We start from the raw sequence: 18,341 nt of genomic DNA, 5'->3' as shown, positions 1-18,341 counted from the left end.
TGTTCCCCTCGTCTTATCCAGCAGCGGCGAAGCCAAGAGAGATACTTACCGATTCCCATTTCTCTCCACACTTTCGGAATCAGGCCGAATCCCGTGGCGAGGATTTATTTAGCGTCTCGACTCTCAGTGGTTCCACAGCCCCACTGAGACCCTTGCCGAATTTGCCGAGAGAGAGAGAGAGAGAGAGAGAAAGCCCTTAGGAACATCTATGTGAAAACGTCGCATCCCGTCGCAACGCACGACGGCAGATTCTGTACTCCGGTGGAAAAAATGTGGATCAGTTTCGAGAAAAGGAAGTAACGTGTATAAATTCAGAGTATTTCTCATCTGAACGTAATGTAATAACGGAAATTAACGTATTTTTTTTACTCTAAATATATTGTAGTGTTGTATTCCTAATATTTATCTTACCTATATAGATCGGAACTTTTCGTATAAAAATATATAAAATCGGAAATATGGGAAGAACTCAACATGTCCTCTCTATAATGATGAATATATCGATTTATACGATACACAGTTGCGAGCATAACGTAAAAGTAAGAAATTATTGTCACATAATTAATTATAAGATTTTAACACGATATTATGCGAAATTTCAATATGATAAAACGATTATCCGCACACACACTCAATGCCAGTGTATTATATCGAGATTCTTATAATATCGATACTTATATAAAGCCGTTTTTTCCTTTTTTCCCCGGTTTGTTGTATAAAATAAAAAAGGAAATGCCGGTTCAAAAAACGCGATTTTTCATGTCGGTTTCAATGCCTGCTGGTGTTATCTCAGAAATCCGTGAGTCCATAGTTTGCCTCACATACGTTCTTCCCTTGACAATTTTCGACTTAATCCGATCCGCTATTAATCAAGACACATATTTCGTCAACGGCTCCTCCATGATTACGCGCGTTATCACACCAGTTGTAAATTCATTTCTCAATATGGATTTAAGCAGCGGTTTTCGCTTCACCATTCTCGTGCCGAGTTATCGTACGAGCTTCACCAAGCCGAGCTTCACTAAGCAACTGTAACTACCTAATACGGCTGAACGGCGAGCCAGTTGATTTACGCGCAGCAGATCGCACCAACCATTCGTGGCACGAGGATTAATAATCGCAGATTCGCCGAGAACGAGACGAGAAAAGGAAGCGAGATGGAAGATGTTCTCACGACCAGCGTTCCGTTCAATGAAACGGGTTCTTTCGACCGCTTCGTATTCGGATGGGTCGATTACACGTGCTTCGGTTTGCTGTTACTCGTCAGCGTCCTGATCGGCCTGTACTTCGGCATCTACACCAAGCAAGACACTCCGATTGAGTACTTCCTGGGTGGTAAACGAATGAAAATCTTCCCCATTGCGATGAGCGTTGCTATCAGGTTGGTGAATCCTTACGGAAAAATAAGCTCCCCTTATAGAAACTGATTATTGCTAAACCAACGATGAATTACTTACTTACTTGGAATATTTCAAACATCGTTGCGAGTAATGATAGAGCTCGCAGTGATCGCAAATATTTCAGCGCTTGCAGCGGTTAAATATGATTAATTCGTTCGTTTGTATCAATGATCGTTCGAGCGAGATTTCCTTTGGATTCGAAGCGAACGTCTTCTGTTTCAGTAATATTGCAGGAACCGCCTTGTTGGGTATACCAACGGAGGTCTTCTTTTACGGTTCACAATTCGCGATGTGCATATTGACAGCAATCTTCGGAGGCATAATCACCATTTATACCCTCTTGCCGGTATTTTACAAGCTGCAACTAACCAGCGTATTCGAGTACCTGGAGCTTAGGTTCAATAAGTCGGTCAGGACCTTCTGTTCTCTGCTATTCACCGTCTCGCTTTTCATATATGTACCCGTCGTCATTTACGCACCTGCCCTAGTTTTCGCGCAAGTCACCAATTTAAATCTCCACGTAATCACGCCAGTGCTCTGCATTTCGTGCATCATTTACACCACTATCGTAAGTAGCACATGGAACAATTATTTCGACATTATTTAATACCCGCGATTAATTGCTAACTGTTACATCGACGGTTTACTTTGAATTTGTAATCTCTTATCTCACAGCACAAGCACATACGCACAAACAAAAAAAACGAATAATGTAAAGCTAAAAATATGTATATATTTTTTTCAGTATGAAATATTAAATTATATGTATGCATAAAATAATTATATAATTATATACATAGGCGTAGGAAACTTTAATTTTTCTTCAATTTTCTTACTCGAAGGTTTCCCGAGCAATTTTTTTCAGCACAAACGTCGAGACATCAATAGTTTCTCAAATATATTAAATGAAGAAAGCGCGAATTTTCGTAAACTTTGAACGACCAAACGAACAACAAAATTATTTCCTTCGATCAATTTGAGTTCTATTTTGACAGAACTTTTTCTCAAATATTGATTTTACTTGTCCTCTTTTAGATCACACAACTTTTGTCTGAAACATTTTTCCGTATCTTTTCGAGATATTTCGATGCGAAAGTTAGAATGAGACACGATGTGTGTGCATATATTTCAATTCATTTTCAGTATGAAATATTAAAATAATAAAGTAACATTTATACATGTAAATCTCAGCCGTGAAAATTAAATTTTATAGAAGAAAAATAAAATTCTTTATGATGTAATTTACTTGATCAGGATTTTACTTATAATTCTATTGAGGTATCGCTGAATTTTATAATCTACTGTTTTTTTCTCTTATGCACAAGGGTGGTTTAAAAGCGGTGGTATGGACAGACACTATGCAAATTGTTGTAACTACAGTTGGACTCATAACGGTCCTAACGCTGGGAGTAGAATCCGTCGGCGGTTTGGGAGAAATGTGGAGAATTGCTGGAGAAAACGGTCGTCTTGTTTTTTTCGAGTAAGACAAAAGCAAACATTTCAACTATCTCTAAAATAACTAATTTTTCAAAAAAATGTTTAAAACAAAAGTTTTAAATTTTATAAAAGCGCATTTAATGCGCATTTAAAGCGATATATATTTGGGTGATATCGCCAAAGTCTGATTAAGGCCAACGTGTATTTTTTTAAACAGTATCACAGTATGACTTACGATTCCTCGGGTCATTCGATAAAAACGTAAGATCTCGAAGAGTGAAGGACTTTCCGAGATACATTCCTTATACTCTTCAATATAAGATACGAAATATCACTTGAAGTAATCACTTTACGACAACCTCAATATTTTTTACTTATCTAGAAAACGAAAGAAATAAATTAACGATACTAATTATCGCACATTGGTGAAACAGTATATTTGCCAAATGATTTTTTTAAGGTTACTTATATATTTTTTATAGCAATCGATTCTTCCCGTCATTCTATAATAGCGTTAAAGTTGTCGAAAAGTTAATACCTTTCGTTCAATGAGTGCGTTCACGAAACTCAACAGTTGCACATCCGTTGAATAAGCGCTCGGTGATAGAGCTGAACTCTATTATTACTGATCTATTATTACTATACATTTCCGCATTAATATTTACATTCTCTTCATATCAATCACGGGCTGCGCCATGTTGGATCAGAAACTGATGAGCAGCGAATTTTTCCAATGAGAAAAATGGTGACTTAACACGTTGAGTGAGCGCATCGCTTAGTAACATTCAGGAGAAAATTACAATTGCGCAATTGTTGAATCTCGCGAACGCATTCAATATCAGACGTACGTTAAATGCGTCTATTATAATCTCACAACTTTTGTCTGAGAAACTCTTTTCGGAAATTAGTTATTTCCGATACCGTCTTTTCGCGCTCATTGAGCAAATGATATTTCTTTCCTATTAGTATGAATCCAAGTCCGTTCGTGAGAAACTCGTTTTGGATTACGGCTTTCGGTTTATTAGGAACATGGCTGGGTCATCTCTCCATTCATCCAGGAATGGTGCAACGATATCTGGCGGTACCCACAGAAAAGGACGCGAAGCGGTAAGCTTTTCGAAATTTCCGAAGCAATTTTCCACACGCTTGATAGTGATTTTTCCTTTTCATCGCATATAGTGGTTTGATAATTGGTTCGATGACAATAGTCCTCTTGCAAATAATGAGCGTGTTTACCGGATTAGCTACATTCGCCAAGTATTACAATTGTGATCCCATCCTGACAAAGGTACGGAAAAACGCTTCAACTCGAAGTGATATATATATATCTTGATTTACCAAAGTAAACATCAATATTTTATTATTTCTCCAAATCATGATTTTATCTTTATTCAGACGGTAAAACGGCCCGATCAGATCACACCATATTACATGATGGACGTCGTTGGGCACCTGGTGGGACTTCCAGGATTATTCATAGCGAGCCTTGTAAGCTCCGCGCTCGCAGTTATGAGCACCAATTTGAACACTATATCCGGCACGGTATACGAAGATTTAGTATGTCCATGGCTTCCGGATGATATGAAGAAAAAGGAAAACGTAGCCACTAACTGTATGAAGGTAAGATTTCCTCTTGAAATTTCTCCGGATAAAATTTTCCTAGAAAAGTCTGTCCCGCAAGATTAGCTGGATTAACGTGGCAAATACGTTTTGATTAGAGGAAACGGAATCTCTGTTCTTCTTAAGAACCGAATTTCATCCCAAAATTCAGAAATTCTGAATTTCCTTCAACTAAAACACGCTCATTTCAAAGAAATCATATTAAATTAAGTAAATTGTGATTAGTTATCAGGCGTCTGATATTAATTTATGCTTGATCGCTCGTCGACATTAATATTATGAAAAATGAAAAACAAATTGGAAAAGGGAACAGCCCATCGCCACTTTGCTCGCTAGTTGCTCCTCTTCGTATTTACGGCACGCGAGAAACTTGACATTTTTCGCTCGCTTGAAAGCGATGCTTTATTGATTAGGGCGCAGTTTTGCGGCTTGTTAGAATTTCAGTGAAACCGGTGTGGGGAATCTGATCGATCCTTTGAAATGAACGCGTTTTAGTCGAAGGAATTTTTGAATTTCTGGTTCAGAATTTCTGAATTTCGGATTAAATCCGGTTCGTAAGAGGAGGAGAAATTCTATTTCCTTTAATCAAAACGCATTTAATCCAGCTAATCTATGTTCCGCGCTGAAATTGTTCCGGCCAGCAGGAAGTCCACCGTTTGGGAGCGGCTTTCGACGGGTTAGAATTTGAAAAATCGATTATGCAAGCACTGAATCGGATGGGAAGAGTTGATTCTCGGTCTTTCAGGTAATCAGCGTTATATGCGGCATGATCGCCGTGGGCCTAGTCTTCATGATCGAGAAGTTGGGCACAGTCTTTGAGATGGGTTTGAGCATGCGCGCAGTGTGCGACGGGCCCATGTTGGGTCTCTTCTTTCTGGGGACTATGGTGCCCTGGGCGAACGCAAAGGGTGCGATGGTGGGCGGTAGTTTCGGTATGGTCATCATGGTATGGTTGGTGGGAGGTGCCCAATGGAAAATAGCACAGGGCGAAATCAAACACCATACACTGCCTACATCGGTGGAGGGTTGCCCGTACCCATTAAACGAAACTCTTTTGATGGCAACCACGATAACTCCTGCCGCATCGGACAGCAATGACGAGCCAATGATACTGTATCGTATCTCTTTCATAGCCTTTGGCACCGTAGGAGCCTTGATTGCCATCATGACCGGCACCATCGCGAGCTACTTCTTCGGCGTCGACTTGGAGAGCGTGGATCCCGATCACATCGCGCCGTTGATGAGAAGGTACGTGAAAGATGGAACCAGCAGGCTGTATCCCCGAATAAAAATTGCCGGTGAATCAATTTACTCGGCGAAATATTCGAGTCGCCCCGGGAAAGCAGCAGGAAAGCGCTCGCATAATATTAGAAAGTTCCTCTTAGATTTTCCAAACTATTTCCATTACAATTACTAGTCGAAATTGTAGCTACGATTGCGAGTTCACGGAATATTAAAATTAAGAAAATTATGATCAGTTATCGGGCGTCTGATATTGATTTATGCTCGGTCGTTCGTCGACGATGATATTTGGAAAAACGAAAAACAAGTTGGAAAAGGGAGCAGCCCATCGGCACTTTGCTCGCTAGTTGCTCCTCTTCGTATTTACTTCGTATTTATGGGAAACTTGACGTTTGCTTGAAAGCGATGCTTTATTGATCAGGGCGCGGTATTGCAACTTGTTAGAATTTCAGCGAAACCGGTACGGGATGTCTGATCGGTCTCTCGTTGGAATTCTTCCGGGATAAATCTCACAGGTTTCGAGTTTCTTTTTACTGCTGTGATAAAACGCGTCTATATAATAACGTCGCAGCGACGAGACGTGACTTCCAGTGAGCGCGCCTAATAAAACGGATTAAGATTACCCCGGTAATAAGAGAAAAAAACCAAAACGTCACCTATCTCGCTCGTTACGCGCGATTCATTTAATGTCGCCGTCGCGTTATCGCCGATCCGGCGACGCGGAATAGCACGCGAGCGAGATAACGGTGATTGTTCGCGTTCATTACGCGCGCATAAACCGAGCCTTATCACCGATCGACGTTTCCTCCTTGACGTTCTCTTTGCTCACGTTCTCCTCAGGTTTCTCCCCCCACGAAGGAAGTACACGGAGGTCTCGTTGAACGAAACACCGTCGTTCAACGTGCCGGAGCAATCGCTTTAGTCAGTGACGAGCGAGTAAACGGAATTGACCTCAGAAATCGCCAGGCACAGCCGCACTACTCGAAGAGAACGAAAGAGAGAGAGAGAGAGAGAGAGAGAGAGGGAGAGGAGGAAAAGTTGGAAAAGCCACGTTGCTTTCAAAGTCATCTGATGTACCGCCCAAACAAAAGGGTATCTCTTATTGATTAACAGACGCATGCGCCGATACCACGGCCGACACACGCCGGTTGTTTTCGATCTCTCTCAGTATCGTTCCCAGCGTCCGTCGCAGGAGTGTTTCATCCGGCTGCCGCGATCGGGAAACCCGCGGAGAAAGCATCCCCCGGCGAACGGAATCACCATCGTCATCGGTCGACCTCACCCGATCGTTGTTTTTCCACCGAAACTCGAAGGGACCATCGGAGAACTCGCGATACCAGGAGAGCGTGCGTCCAAAAAAAGGAGAGGGAAGGGGAAGGGATTTGATTAAATAACAAGGGTAAAAATGAAATTATCGATGAATACACGTGGAAATAAATATCGCAAAAGCGGAGCGTTTAGGCCGGTGGGTATAGGGACGAGGGTTTACGTCCCTGAAGATGTTGCTCGGGGTTGCTCGGGGATGGCCGCGCGTCCTCGGGGATGAGACGACCGCGCCTACACGTGGGACGAGTGTCCTCGCGAGTGTCGGCCCTCCGGAGGCCTCGCGTTCAACAAGTACAAGCGGCGTCTCCCCGTCTCGGCGAAGCTACGCTCCGGAGTGATCATCCGCCGAGGACGATCGACGCGCTCACTACGTGCGAAATCGTTCACGTCGACCGGGCTGCGCGCGACGCGCTCTCGGGATGCCCAGGGAATACGCGAAGCGTTGAATCGCCATTTATGAATCCCGAAATTTTCCCAACCGCGCCGGTGTCGCTCGGTTCCTCTGCGATCTGAACTTTCGTGCGATCCTCTGTGCGGTACCTGAGATACCGGGAGATCCGAAGGGAGAGCCAATCAGGCCGGTCGCTCGATCAACGACGAGAGATGCGTCGATCATCGATCGGCAGACGTTGAGATCACCAGGAGGCAGATTTCCCCGGTGGAGCCCGGACGAAGTCGACGCCATTTCCGCCGACGGCAGTGTCTCGACTTTCACCTCGCGGAGACGAGCCTCCCGTCAGCACCCGAAGAGAAGATCATGGCCGGCGTTTCCGGTGAGTGCGGGGTAAATCACGCGCGAGAACTCGGCCGGATAGATGCAGCCCGGTGGAGGGAAAGTTCGCCCGGAGGAATCCCAGGTGGTCTTCGTTATTGCTTCATCGGCCAACGGGCGGCGGCACGGGTAGCATGCCGGGACGTGCGTACCGCGCCTCGCTTTTAATAATAGATAAAAAACGTGCCGGAAAAAGAACAGGAACCCGGAGGGTATTCCGAGAGAGAGAGAGAGAGAGAGAGAGAGCCTCGGCCGGCGATGCTGAGGAGAGGATGCGTTCACCACTCGTGTCATCAAATTCGCGTGACGCGCGTCGTCGTTCGTGTACCTTGGATCGGGTTCCCGTTGACGCACCGTCGGTTGGCTGAGTCGTGAGAAAGCGCGCAAAGAGAGAGAGAGAGAGAGAGAGAGACTCCCGGAGGACACGGAAGGCGCACGACCGGTTCCGACGATAAAGAAGGATAGTGTCATTGCTCCCGTCACTCGGCTCGTCGAACAAGGATCGATCCTTGATGGGGATGAACGACTCCGCGAGGCTTCTCATCGTCGGAGACTGTTCTTATCACCGGCTGACTTCCTTCCTTCCTCCTCGCGAAGCGGAGGCGGTGTAATATTCGGTGACAGTCATGTTGTCCGTTCCGATCGGCTGAGACCCTTCCTTCCTCTCTCTTTCCTCTCCTCCTTCTTCTCATTTCCTCGAGAAGCGGACTCGGAGCGCGCGGATGCGATGAGAAAGGTACTTCCTGGAAATGACGTCGCCGATGCAGAGGAGCTTGCTAGCGCTAACGGTGCTGACGGTGATCGGCCTGGCGATCTTCCTGCTCGGTAAGCGGCTCGCGCTGGAGACTCGAAGGAGGGACAGCCTGCTTCTCGACATGATCGCGAACATCAGCGGCAACCTGGACAGGCTGGACACCGGCTTCGACAACATCTCCGCGCAGACCGGCGTCGCGAGGAAACGCCTGCGGCAGCTGGTCGCGCTCCACCGGGAGAATCTCTTCGTGTGCGCGGCGCTCGGCAGAAAGACGGCCGCGAGAAGGCCGCGGAGAAGACGGCGCTTCGCTGGGACGCGATGACGGGCGCAGCAACGGCTCGCGCCGAAAGTGTTGGTAAATCGATGGCGCAGCTCTCGATAGCGACGGACGCACCATTCGATCGACTCGAATCCGATCCCTCCCCTTTTACCGAGCATTGTGATTCTTTGAAGCGTCAACTGATTCCGATGTTACGTCGATGTTATAATCCCCCGCGAAATCATGTCAGTGCAGCATATGTAACAGTTATATCGTTGAGCGGGAGGTTACAATGTTTCGTCCTCCCCGAAATCCTACGATTTTTGTCTGAAACATTTTTTTCTCGTACGAGGCGTAGGAGAAAAACGTATTTGAGTAGATAACTTGAACCGCCCTGTATAATGATTAAAATTGTCTCGACTAGTAGGTGATAATAAATTGTAATAAATTGTAATTCATGATCAAAAAGGGTCACAAAGTGCCTGCACGAGCACTTAGAGAAAGAAGAGAACCAATTTTTCGCGAGTGAACAAACAATCGATTTGGATAAATAAATAAATAAATATATATATATATATATATGCGATATACGTGCGCATCGATCTAACAGATAAAGAAACGGCAGACAAATGAATTCTGTACTTAGTAAGACAATCATCCATGAACAAATCGATCTTTTGCTGCGAGAATGCACGTAGCGTGGAGCACATATCTTAGATAGTAGATTTGATCTATTTTCAGCGACTAGGAGAATAGAAAATAAGTCGGTGGGAAACTAAATGTTCAAGGTGGGGTCCAATTAACGATATCGCAATCACAGAGACGCTTGAAAGCAGTAATTCAGGACGCGACCGCGATCGAACGGGCGCACGCGAGTCGTCGCGCAAAATAATGATCGTCGGTAAACGAGCAGCATATTTAGGAGGACGGAAAATCGATTGTCCGTAAAATCGCCGAAAATGATACATGGTATTCCGAGAATTCAATTGTGCGATCGAGTATCGTGTGTTACATTTCCGTTATCACTCGCGATATCCTAACGATTAGCACACTGCATTAGAAATATCTGTTAAGTGAATGTATGTACTTTGCCTTTTTGTAGAATCGTGTACACAGGTCGTTCCAGGTCGGAAACCCCAGCGATTTCTTTCTTCGCCGAGATTTTCCCCGAGGTTCATATATCAAACACGAAGGTTTTCTTCTCCCCTTGAATGGAAAAAATGTGTCGCCTATAAGACACACGTGCGTGATATTTTTATTCGGAGAGATTCTATTTCAGACGCGTCGCGGAGGCTATTCCCATGATATTCGCGTCACAAACACACACACACACACACACACATACATACACAGACCTGGGGCGTCCTAGCGTTTTCTGGAAGATTCGATGGATTGATAGTTAGGGGATGATTTTCATCAAGCTCCGATTAAATACAAATCGATGAGTAATAATAAGAATTACCAATTCCCAGTTCTGTGCAACAATTTGTCGTTCAACAATAATCAACAAATTCGTAATTACGGTCTGCGAGATAGAACAGGTAATATTTACACGGATAAAAATATTTTGAAGAGGCAACCAATTTTTTATGCTGTAGTCACTTTTTGCGTAGCAAATAAATATATAGGATAGTTTCTTTAATAATCTAATATTTTAAAATCCTTTTATGAGGAAAAGTTTGCATGAACATATTTCTGTATCAAATGACTTCAAAAATCAACTTGTAAAATATTGGAGGTTATTTAAGAAAATAATATATATTTATTTCTTCGCTACAACGTACAATTTGCTGCACTGAGAAAAAAATGAGAAAATCAATTAAATCTCGCTTAGACAAACGATATTCTTTCAAGCGTTTAGTCTACTGAACACATTATATGGTTGCTGTAATGAGTTTTTAATTGATTCATAAATTGCGCGATTCGGTTAGCAACTATATCAGTGTAACGTATTGTTGCGCGCAATTTGTTCAGTGGATACAATATTTTCTTGAGCGAGGGCGATTTTGTCGACCGCTTTTCTCTCATTGTATCTCTCTGAAATATTTTTCTCCGTGTCATTGACAGCAATTTCAAATCGTCCGTTAACTTAATCGGTGTTTGGCGAGTCATTCTTAGAGCCAATTTCACAACCTCCGGCTAACTTAACCCACTGTTTTCCATTGACCAATTGCATTTGTCGTTGAGCAGAATTGAATCAGAAATAACCAATGACGGTTGATACTTAATTGGTTAACCAGAGGCTGTGAAACTGGCCCGACACACATGCGTGTGGTATACACAATATATACCCACTAAGCAAGAAACATTGAATCAATCTTTTAAAACATTGATTTTACAAATGGATTTTATAAACATTTTGACACAACATTTTATACATGTTCTTAAACTGTTACTTGATAATATTCCTAAATTAAATTAAAATCATATTGTGTAAATATTATTTTTAATGTTTGGGTAAAATATTGTTAACAATGATGTGGTGTTTAACAACATTAAGAACTACATATTTGAAAATGTTATAGAATTGTAATAACGTTATGTTAATGATTTCTTGCTTACTGGATCTGCTCGATCGTATCACGAAACAGAACGCGTCCTGTTGCAATTTGACACGGTGCGTGCGAATTAATCACACACATCGGATAATATATTTTCACTTAATCAACGCCGCGTCAGAACGCGTAAAACGCGCGATCATCTCTCGTGGAGGGATTCTTGTGCGCGCGATTATTTTTATAAATCTCTTTAGGAAAAATAAATCATTTATGTGTCTTGTATTATGCATGTACTCGTACCTCCTCTCATCCTGCGTCATTAACATGACTATCAGTTACACCGATCAACCATTTTCCCGTCCTAATTTGTAACCTTCTTGAATTTGGATTTTTTTTCTATTTATGCCGAGACCGAAAATAAAAAAATATTATTTAGCTCCAAATATAGGCTATATGTTAAATTTTTATTAAATAAGTTAATGATTTAAAGTACATGAAAATAACCCAAGAACATACCAAGCAGCAACATCAAGTAATATTTTTAATACCGTCTTATTGACCTTAGGACGTCATTAAGACGTTATTAAAATGTCATTTGACGTCACCTTGCTATTTGGGGTATTTTTACTTTAATTTTTTATTTTCATATTTGATACTGTTATACATAAAGAAAAATGCAATGGATACTTACAGGTATTTATTATAATATAGACTTGTATACAAAATTTCATAAAAATATATACCAGAAAGTTAAATGAAAAAACGAAAAATAAAATTTTACTCTGATCACGAATTAACGCCGGTCAGCGAGTATGTTTACAGTGTATAAAACCAGAGGAAGCACACATTTAATTGAAAATTGAACATATTTGTTAAAGAAAAATATGATAAAAATTTTGCATTTGATATCTTGAACATTTATTTTTGCATCTATCGCAATGATATCTGTCAAAGGTATCTCAATCAATACAATGCTTGTGTAGCGTACTAATAAAATTAACAATTTATCTCTGCAAAATTAAATATATTTATTTATTTTGTTGAGTTTCATGGTAAAATGGTTAATAGTTTAGGTAATTAAATGTTGAGTTAGTTAAGTCCTGGCAGACTTATGAGGACGTCCTAGAAATATGTTCCATACGCTTCCACACACGTCACGATAGGAAAAGAGAGAGTTTAAGAAGTCGATAAGGATCTTACAAATAAATACCGGGAATCGTTCGTTTCAAAAGCTCGCGTAAAAGATATAAAAACAAATTTTTCGCTGTAAGTTGGTACCAATGTACCTAATTGTCACGTAGAGTTTTGGCGCCATCTGTCGACCAGTTTGTTTACAGCTGTTTGTTTTGTTAGTCGACCTCAGGTGTACTCTGCGACTTTTAAAATGGATAAAAATATCAAACAAGGAACTTGCCTTATATTTTGTGTTGCCAACGAAATTTCTTGTGCTGAGTCGTTGAAAATGGAAAAAGCCTACGGTGAGTCAGCTTTATCGAAAACACGAGCATACGAGTGGTACAAAACATTTAAAGAAGGCCGAGAAGTGGTTGAAGACTTGTCTCGTCCCGGTCGACCTTCAACGTCTTCGACTGACGAAAACATCGACAAAGTGAAGAAAATGGTGATGGAAAACCGTCATTCAAGCTTAAGAGAGATTATCTGGGCGTTATGAGGCGTTTGAGAATATTCGTCAGAAAAGGCTAGATTTGTGGAAGAACGATTTTTGGATTTTGCATCCACACAACGTACCCTTGTACGCGAATTTTTGACCAAAAACTCGACGAATGTCATCGAGCAAGCACTGTATTCGCCGAATATACATTTACTCGTGTTGATATTCGGACATCAGGATACTTGGAAATTACTACTCTCTAAACATAGTTCTTGTCAGAATAAGTTCATAGTTTTTTAAAAAAATTGAAACACTTATTATAGTTGCTAGAATTATAAAATTTATTTGTATTATTGACATAGTTTTGAATATATTAATCAATAGATCGAATTATGCTTAATTCTGTTATCCAATTATATGGGAATTTGTTGCTATTTTGTTGCTCTAAGATAGCCAAAAGAAAGCGGGTAAATATAATGTTTCCCGCGAAATACCTGGTATGGGGTTTTTCATGACCGGATCTTTTTTCAGCCTGAGCAACAAAATAGCAACAAATTCCTATATAATTGTCTTTTTAATACAACCTAAATTCATCCTAAATGTTTTCGTTATGAAGGAGTCCAGCTTAACGTCCACCCGGCTCCACCCATTTTAAACGCTATTTCCTGCTAAACTGCAGCAACGAAATCGCAATTAGGGCAACTAATTGGCACATAAATAGCGCTAAACTTTTTTTTTAGTGTGAACTCGATTTGCGATGGTGGGAGGTCCAGCTTAACAGGAATATATTCGCTCCAAATCTAGCTCCGTGTGACCTTTTCCTGTTCCCCGAACTCAAGTTACCACTTTGCACTTTGAAAGATTTGATTTCGCTCCGTATCGTCGGATTGCAACATTGCTTGCAACATCGGAGCAGCCGGCATAATATTATTTGCAGTGCAAGATAACCGGCTCGTTTAACTCAACATGCGCATGAGTCATCATGAGATAGACTATCAATCAGCGAGACGCATATACCTTCTTCGGTTTCTCCATACCGCCGACAGTCGAAGCGTGTCGTTAAGACGAGAAACACGTTTGCCTCATTGCCGTCTACTTGATCGAGTTTTCAGCAGCGATCCGCAGCTCCGACACGATGGAAAAGGAAGGTACGCGAAGTGGTCGAATTATCGCAAGAGTTGATTAGCGCGATTCAATATGAGCTGGATTAGTATCGGCCGATAAACACCAATAGTAATTGACGTAACATCAATGTTAAATCTTCCTACACGGCAATATAACGCGTGTGTTACGTAACCGTTCCCTGTCAACGCAATATGTGAGTTTAAGAGTTTAAAAGGACCGATCTTGTTTGTTAGTCTTTGGGTGGAGGCGTCGAGGTCAAATGAAGGTCAACTTCATTTTTTTCACGGAATTATATAATTCTCTCAACACACATCGATTCCGCTGTTCATCCCGCATGTGAAAGTTACTGAGATACAATCATCGAAAAGTGAATATTTTTTTAATAAAATATTTTCCTTTTTATTTCGATATTTTTCAGTGCAGGACGTGGAAATATCGAGTATTCACTTGACTGTTGCTCGGTTGTTACGACCTCGTGTAAATATTATCGGATTAATTCATTCGTTTATCCGACCAGGTCCCGCAGGAACATGACGAAGCACAATACGTTCGTTACTCGTATTTTACTTGATTTTCCGACTACTTAAACCGCGACACCTGGCCCCGAACAGTAACAGTCGATCATAACATTCTAATGCCCTTTTGAAATGTCCTTCGGACAGCGTGTTCTTCTTCCTGCGGACCGGGCTACAGAAGCCCGAGTGCGGCGATGGTCGAGGGGCCGCGCGAGAAGCTCATGTACGTCGTCAGCATACATACGGATCCTGAGAAGGCCGACGTCCTTACCACCGTGGATGTGGATCCCGACAGTTCCACGTATTGCCAGGTGTGTGAAACGCCTTCAAACCACGGCGTATCTTAAAAGAAGCACATCTTGAAAGATAATAAAATTAAATGATGGAAATAATAAATATCTTTGAAAAATAATAAGTTAATATATAAATCTTGAAAAATACTCCGATCGATCGATCTATCGTTTAATTTGTGGAGCTGGCCCGTTGTAGCTTACTTGGAAAACAATCATTGAATTTTCATCAATTCCTTTTCCGCAGCCACTGGGATTTCTGTGTAAAGTAAATGGTTATCGCTTCGCAATAAGTAGGTCAAAGAAAATGAATGGAATGCCATTATGTAGAAAAGACTTTATTACTATGAAACATATTTCATATTAATATTAATTACATATTTAATATTAATTTAGACCTCATGCGTCCGTAGAATAAGACCCTGCAACTCAAAGGATTTTGAAGGAAGAGCGAGATTTCTCTCCGATTTATATCCGATGACGCGTGTTTGTTTCCAGATAATACACAAGCTGAGAATGCCGGTGGTTGGTGATGAATTACATCATTCCGGCTGGAATGTCTGCAGCAGCTGTCACGAATCGTCGACACGGAAACGCGACACTCTAGTGCTGCCCTGTCTGATGTCGGACCGGGTGTATTTCGTCGATACCAGCGATGAGAAAACACCGAAGATTAAGAAAGTGCGTAATGGACGTGGCTGCTTCGGATGAAGAACTTTCGTTTAAGATATGCATGCGGAAAGAAAGGTTTAATTGAGCTCACCCGCGAAGAGAAAAATCATTTGCTGGCATAACAAATTTTCTGCCGTCGTAGTAAAATCTGTCAGTTATAGGAATAGTAAGATGATTTATTAAGAATACTAATTGTCATTCGCTAATTATTTTGCTGAGTCTGCAATCATTCTTTTATTATAAGAACAGATTAAAAGTAAATGCAGGAAAACACTATTTCATTCTAACAGCAAATTAATACGTTCCAAGGACAAATTCACTCGGCAGAATATTTTCTATTCCGGCGGCAAAACTGGTTTCTGTTCTAATTACGAATAATTCGTTGATTTGATTAGGCCACTTTGGTTGATTAAATTTTATCGCTGTCGTAATGCGTATGCAACGACGCCCGCGTAACGTCACGGTAATATTATGTATTACTGCGCAATATTATAGTAATATTACTGATACGCGCGTGTATAGGAGTTTCTCACAAATTGCTAGCAGCAGCGACAAAATCCTTCATCAGTGTTTTCAAACTCGTCGATGGTATCTTACGAAAGCAATCTTTGTAAAAAGATCCTGGAGCCGCAGGAGATGCAGAAATGTGGAATATCTACGCCGCACACCTCGCATTGCTTGCCAACCGGCGTGATAATGATCTCCACCATGGGAAATCTCAAAGGCGACGGGCTGGGTGAATTTTTCTGCATCGACGTTGATACTTTGGAGGCGAAGGGTACGTGGACGAAGGGCTCTACTCGGTCAAATTTTGGATACGATTATTGGTACCAACCATATCACGATGCACTTATCGCTACTGAATGGGGCGCACCTCGGCTTTTTAAAAAGGGATTCAATCCAGATGACGTCAAAGATACCAGTGAGTATACGTTCTTAAACGTATTCCGAAAGATAAACAATTTCGTAAGAAACAAATTTCAAATTTCACACACGTTAAATTTCCCAGACTCAAATTTTCGCGTTAATTTAACACAAAAGTAACATAAATATCATGTCAGAAAATTAACACAAAATTAATATACTAATCTCTCAAGGTACATCGTTTCAAGATAATAATATATGCATGACCGTGTATATAGTGAACTATGGCAGATCCTTGAACGTGTACTCGTGGAGCGAGCAGAAGTTGAAGCAGACCATCAATTTGGGAGACGACGGGATCGCGCCTCTCGAAATTCGATTTCTACACGATCCTTACGCATCCGAAGGATTCGTGGGCTGCGCGGTAACGTCAAACCTTTACCGATTTTACAAGACGAAGGATAACTCGTGGAACACGGAGAAGGTGATTCAAGTGCCTCCGAAGGAGGTCGAAGGATGGCTTTTACCCTCGATGCCAGGTATCCCCCCCCCCCTCGCCGAGAGATCTTGAAAAATTCCACGAAATCCTAGAGTGATATTCCAGACGGTAGAATTTCTCAAGCCTGTTAAAATGTTCGATAAAAAGAAGTGTTCTCGAAATATTTTCTCCTCGCTCGTTCATAAAATATATGACAAATGTCCTCCTCTTCCAGGAATGATCACGGATATCCTGATAAGCCTCGACGATAAGTATCTGTACATGTCCAACTGGTTACACGGCGACGTCAGACAGTACGATATCTCGAACACGAAGAAGCCGAGACTGACAGGTCAGGTCTTCCTCGGCGGATCGATACTGAAGGGCTCGGAAGTGCGCGTGACAAAGGACGAGGAGATGTGCGGCCAGCCCGATCCTGTATACGTGAAAGGACGTAGGTTGTACGGGGCGCCGCAAATGTTGCAGCTGAGCCTGGACGGACGTCGGCTCTACGTGACCTCTTCGATCTTCAAGCCGTGGGACAAACAATTCTATCCTGATCTTCTAAAGTAAGCGCATGCACACCTGTCCAGACACACACACACACACACACACACAGCTTTTTGATCTTCCATTTTCCCTTTATTGATTTTTCTCTCTGTGACACAAAATCTTTACAATCTGCTTCTACAATCGAATATTCCGTTCATTTAGATACGGATCGACGATGGTGAAACTCGATATCGACGTTAAGAAGGGCGGCATGAAGCTCGACGATCAATTCCTCGTTGATTTCGGCGCCGATAAGAACGATATCCTACTCGCACACGAAATGAGGTGATAGAGATATTTCGTAATTTGTTACGTCGGTAAAAGAAAAAAAAAAAACAAAAAACGGTGCCGTCTCGGTCCTCCTTGTACAAGGAGAGAGAGAAGAGAAATTAGTCAAAAGAGATTAGTTGGAATTTATATGTGTAGTTACACAAAGTTACCAACTACTCCCTTATTTTTGTCATTTTTTCAATTTCCTCTATCTTCTAAGCCTGACGTTCTATCCTACCCTATTCTATCCCGATTTCTCGCCAACTGGCTATATTCTATTTCACACCGAATAAATTCCAGTCAATCTCTTTTAACTCGTCCGTTTTCTCTCGTGAAAAGGGCCAGCTGTGCAGTGATTGTTAAATCGAATCGAATATTATTTCTCTTCGCGCAGATATCCCGGTGGAGATTGTACCTCCGACATATGGCTGCCGAAAAAACACTGACTTCGACGGAGGGACGGCGACGCCATCAAAGATATTTTGAGATCTGCGAGAATTATGATGTAACACTGTATTTCATATAGCAATAATGTTGTACGGGCTTTTTTCTCTTTCTCCGCAATAAAGTTTCACTTCTATTTGAGTGATCACCCACTGTGTCTCCTTTTCGTCAGGTATAATCAAGAAAATTTGAGTGAGATAATATAATAAAA

At 41.8% G+C, this 18,341-nt stretch overlaps 2 protein-coding genes across 2 annotated transcripts; both read left to right on the top strand.

The window, feature by feature from the left end:
• Window positions 1-1,157: 1,157 nt before the first annotated feature.
• Window positions 1,158-11,178, top strand: LOC106745892 (sodium-coupled monocarboxylate transporter 1-like). Its single transcript, XM_014621890.1, has 8 exons — window positions 1,158-1,381; window positions 1,623-1,968; window positions 2,726-2,880; window positions 3,804-3,944; window positions 4,017-4,125; window positions 4,233-4,457; window positions 5,203-5,732; window positions 8,534-11,178. The coding sequence occupies exons 1-8, from the start codon at window positions 1,158-1,160 to the stop codon at window positions 8,871-8,873; spliced, it is 2,070 nt and encodes a 689-aa protein (XP_014477376.1). The 3' UTR covers window positions 8,874-11,178.
• Window positions 11,179-13,953: 2,775 nt separating this feature from the next.
• On the top strand, window positions 13,954-18,278 carry LOC106745868 (selenium-binding protein 1-A). Its single transcript, XM_014621845.1, has 8 exons — window positions 13,954-14,068; window positions 14,708-14,871; window positions 15,349-15,531; window positions 16,141-16,444; window positions 16,665-16,925; window positions 17,100-17,433; window positions 17,579-17,701; window positions 18,081-18,278. The coding sequence occupies exons 1-8, from the start codon at window positions 14,056-14,058 to the stop codon at window positions 18,130-18,132; spliced, it is 1,434 nt and encodes a 477-aa protein (XP_014477331.1). The 5' UTR covers window positions 13,954-14,055; the 3' UTR covers window positions 18,133-18,278.
• Window positions 18,279-18,341: the final 63 nt, after the last annotated feature.

The sequence above is a fragment of the Dinoponera quadriceps genome, unplaced genomic scaffold (assembly GCF_001313825.1).
Source record: "Dinoponera quadriceps isolate SergipeBrazil2010 unplaced genomic scaffold, ASM131382v1 scaffold1692, whole genome shotgun sequence".
NCBI lineage: Eukaryota > Metazoa > Arthropoda > Insecta > Hymenoptera > Formicidae > Dinoponera > Dinoponera quadriceps.
Note: the sequence above shows the minus strand (reverse complement) of the source record. Positions and strands in the feature narration are given on the sequence as shown.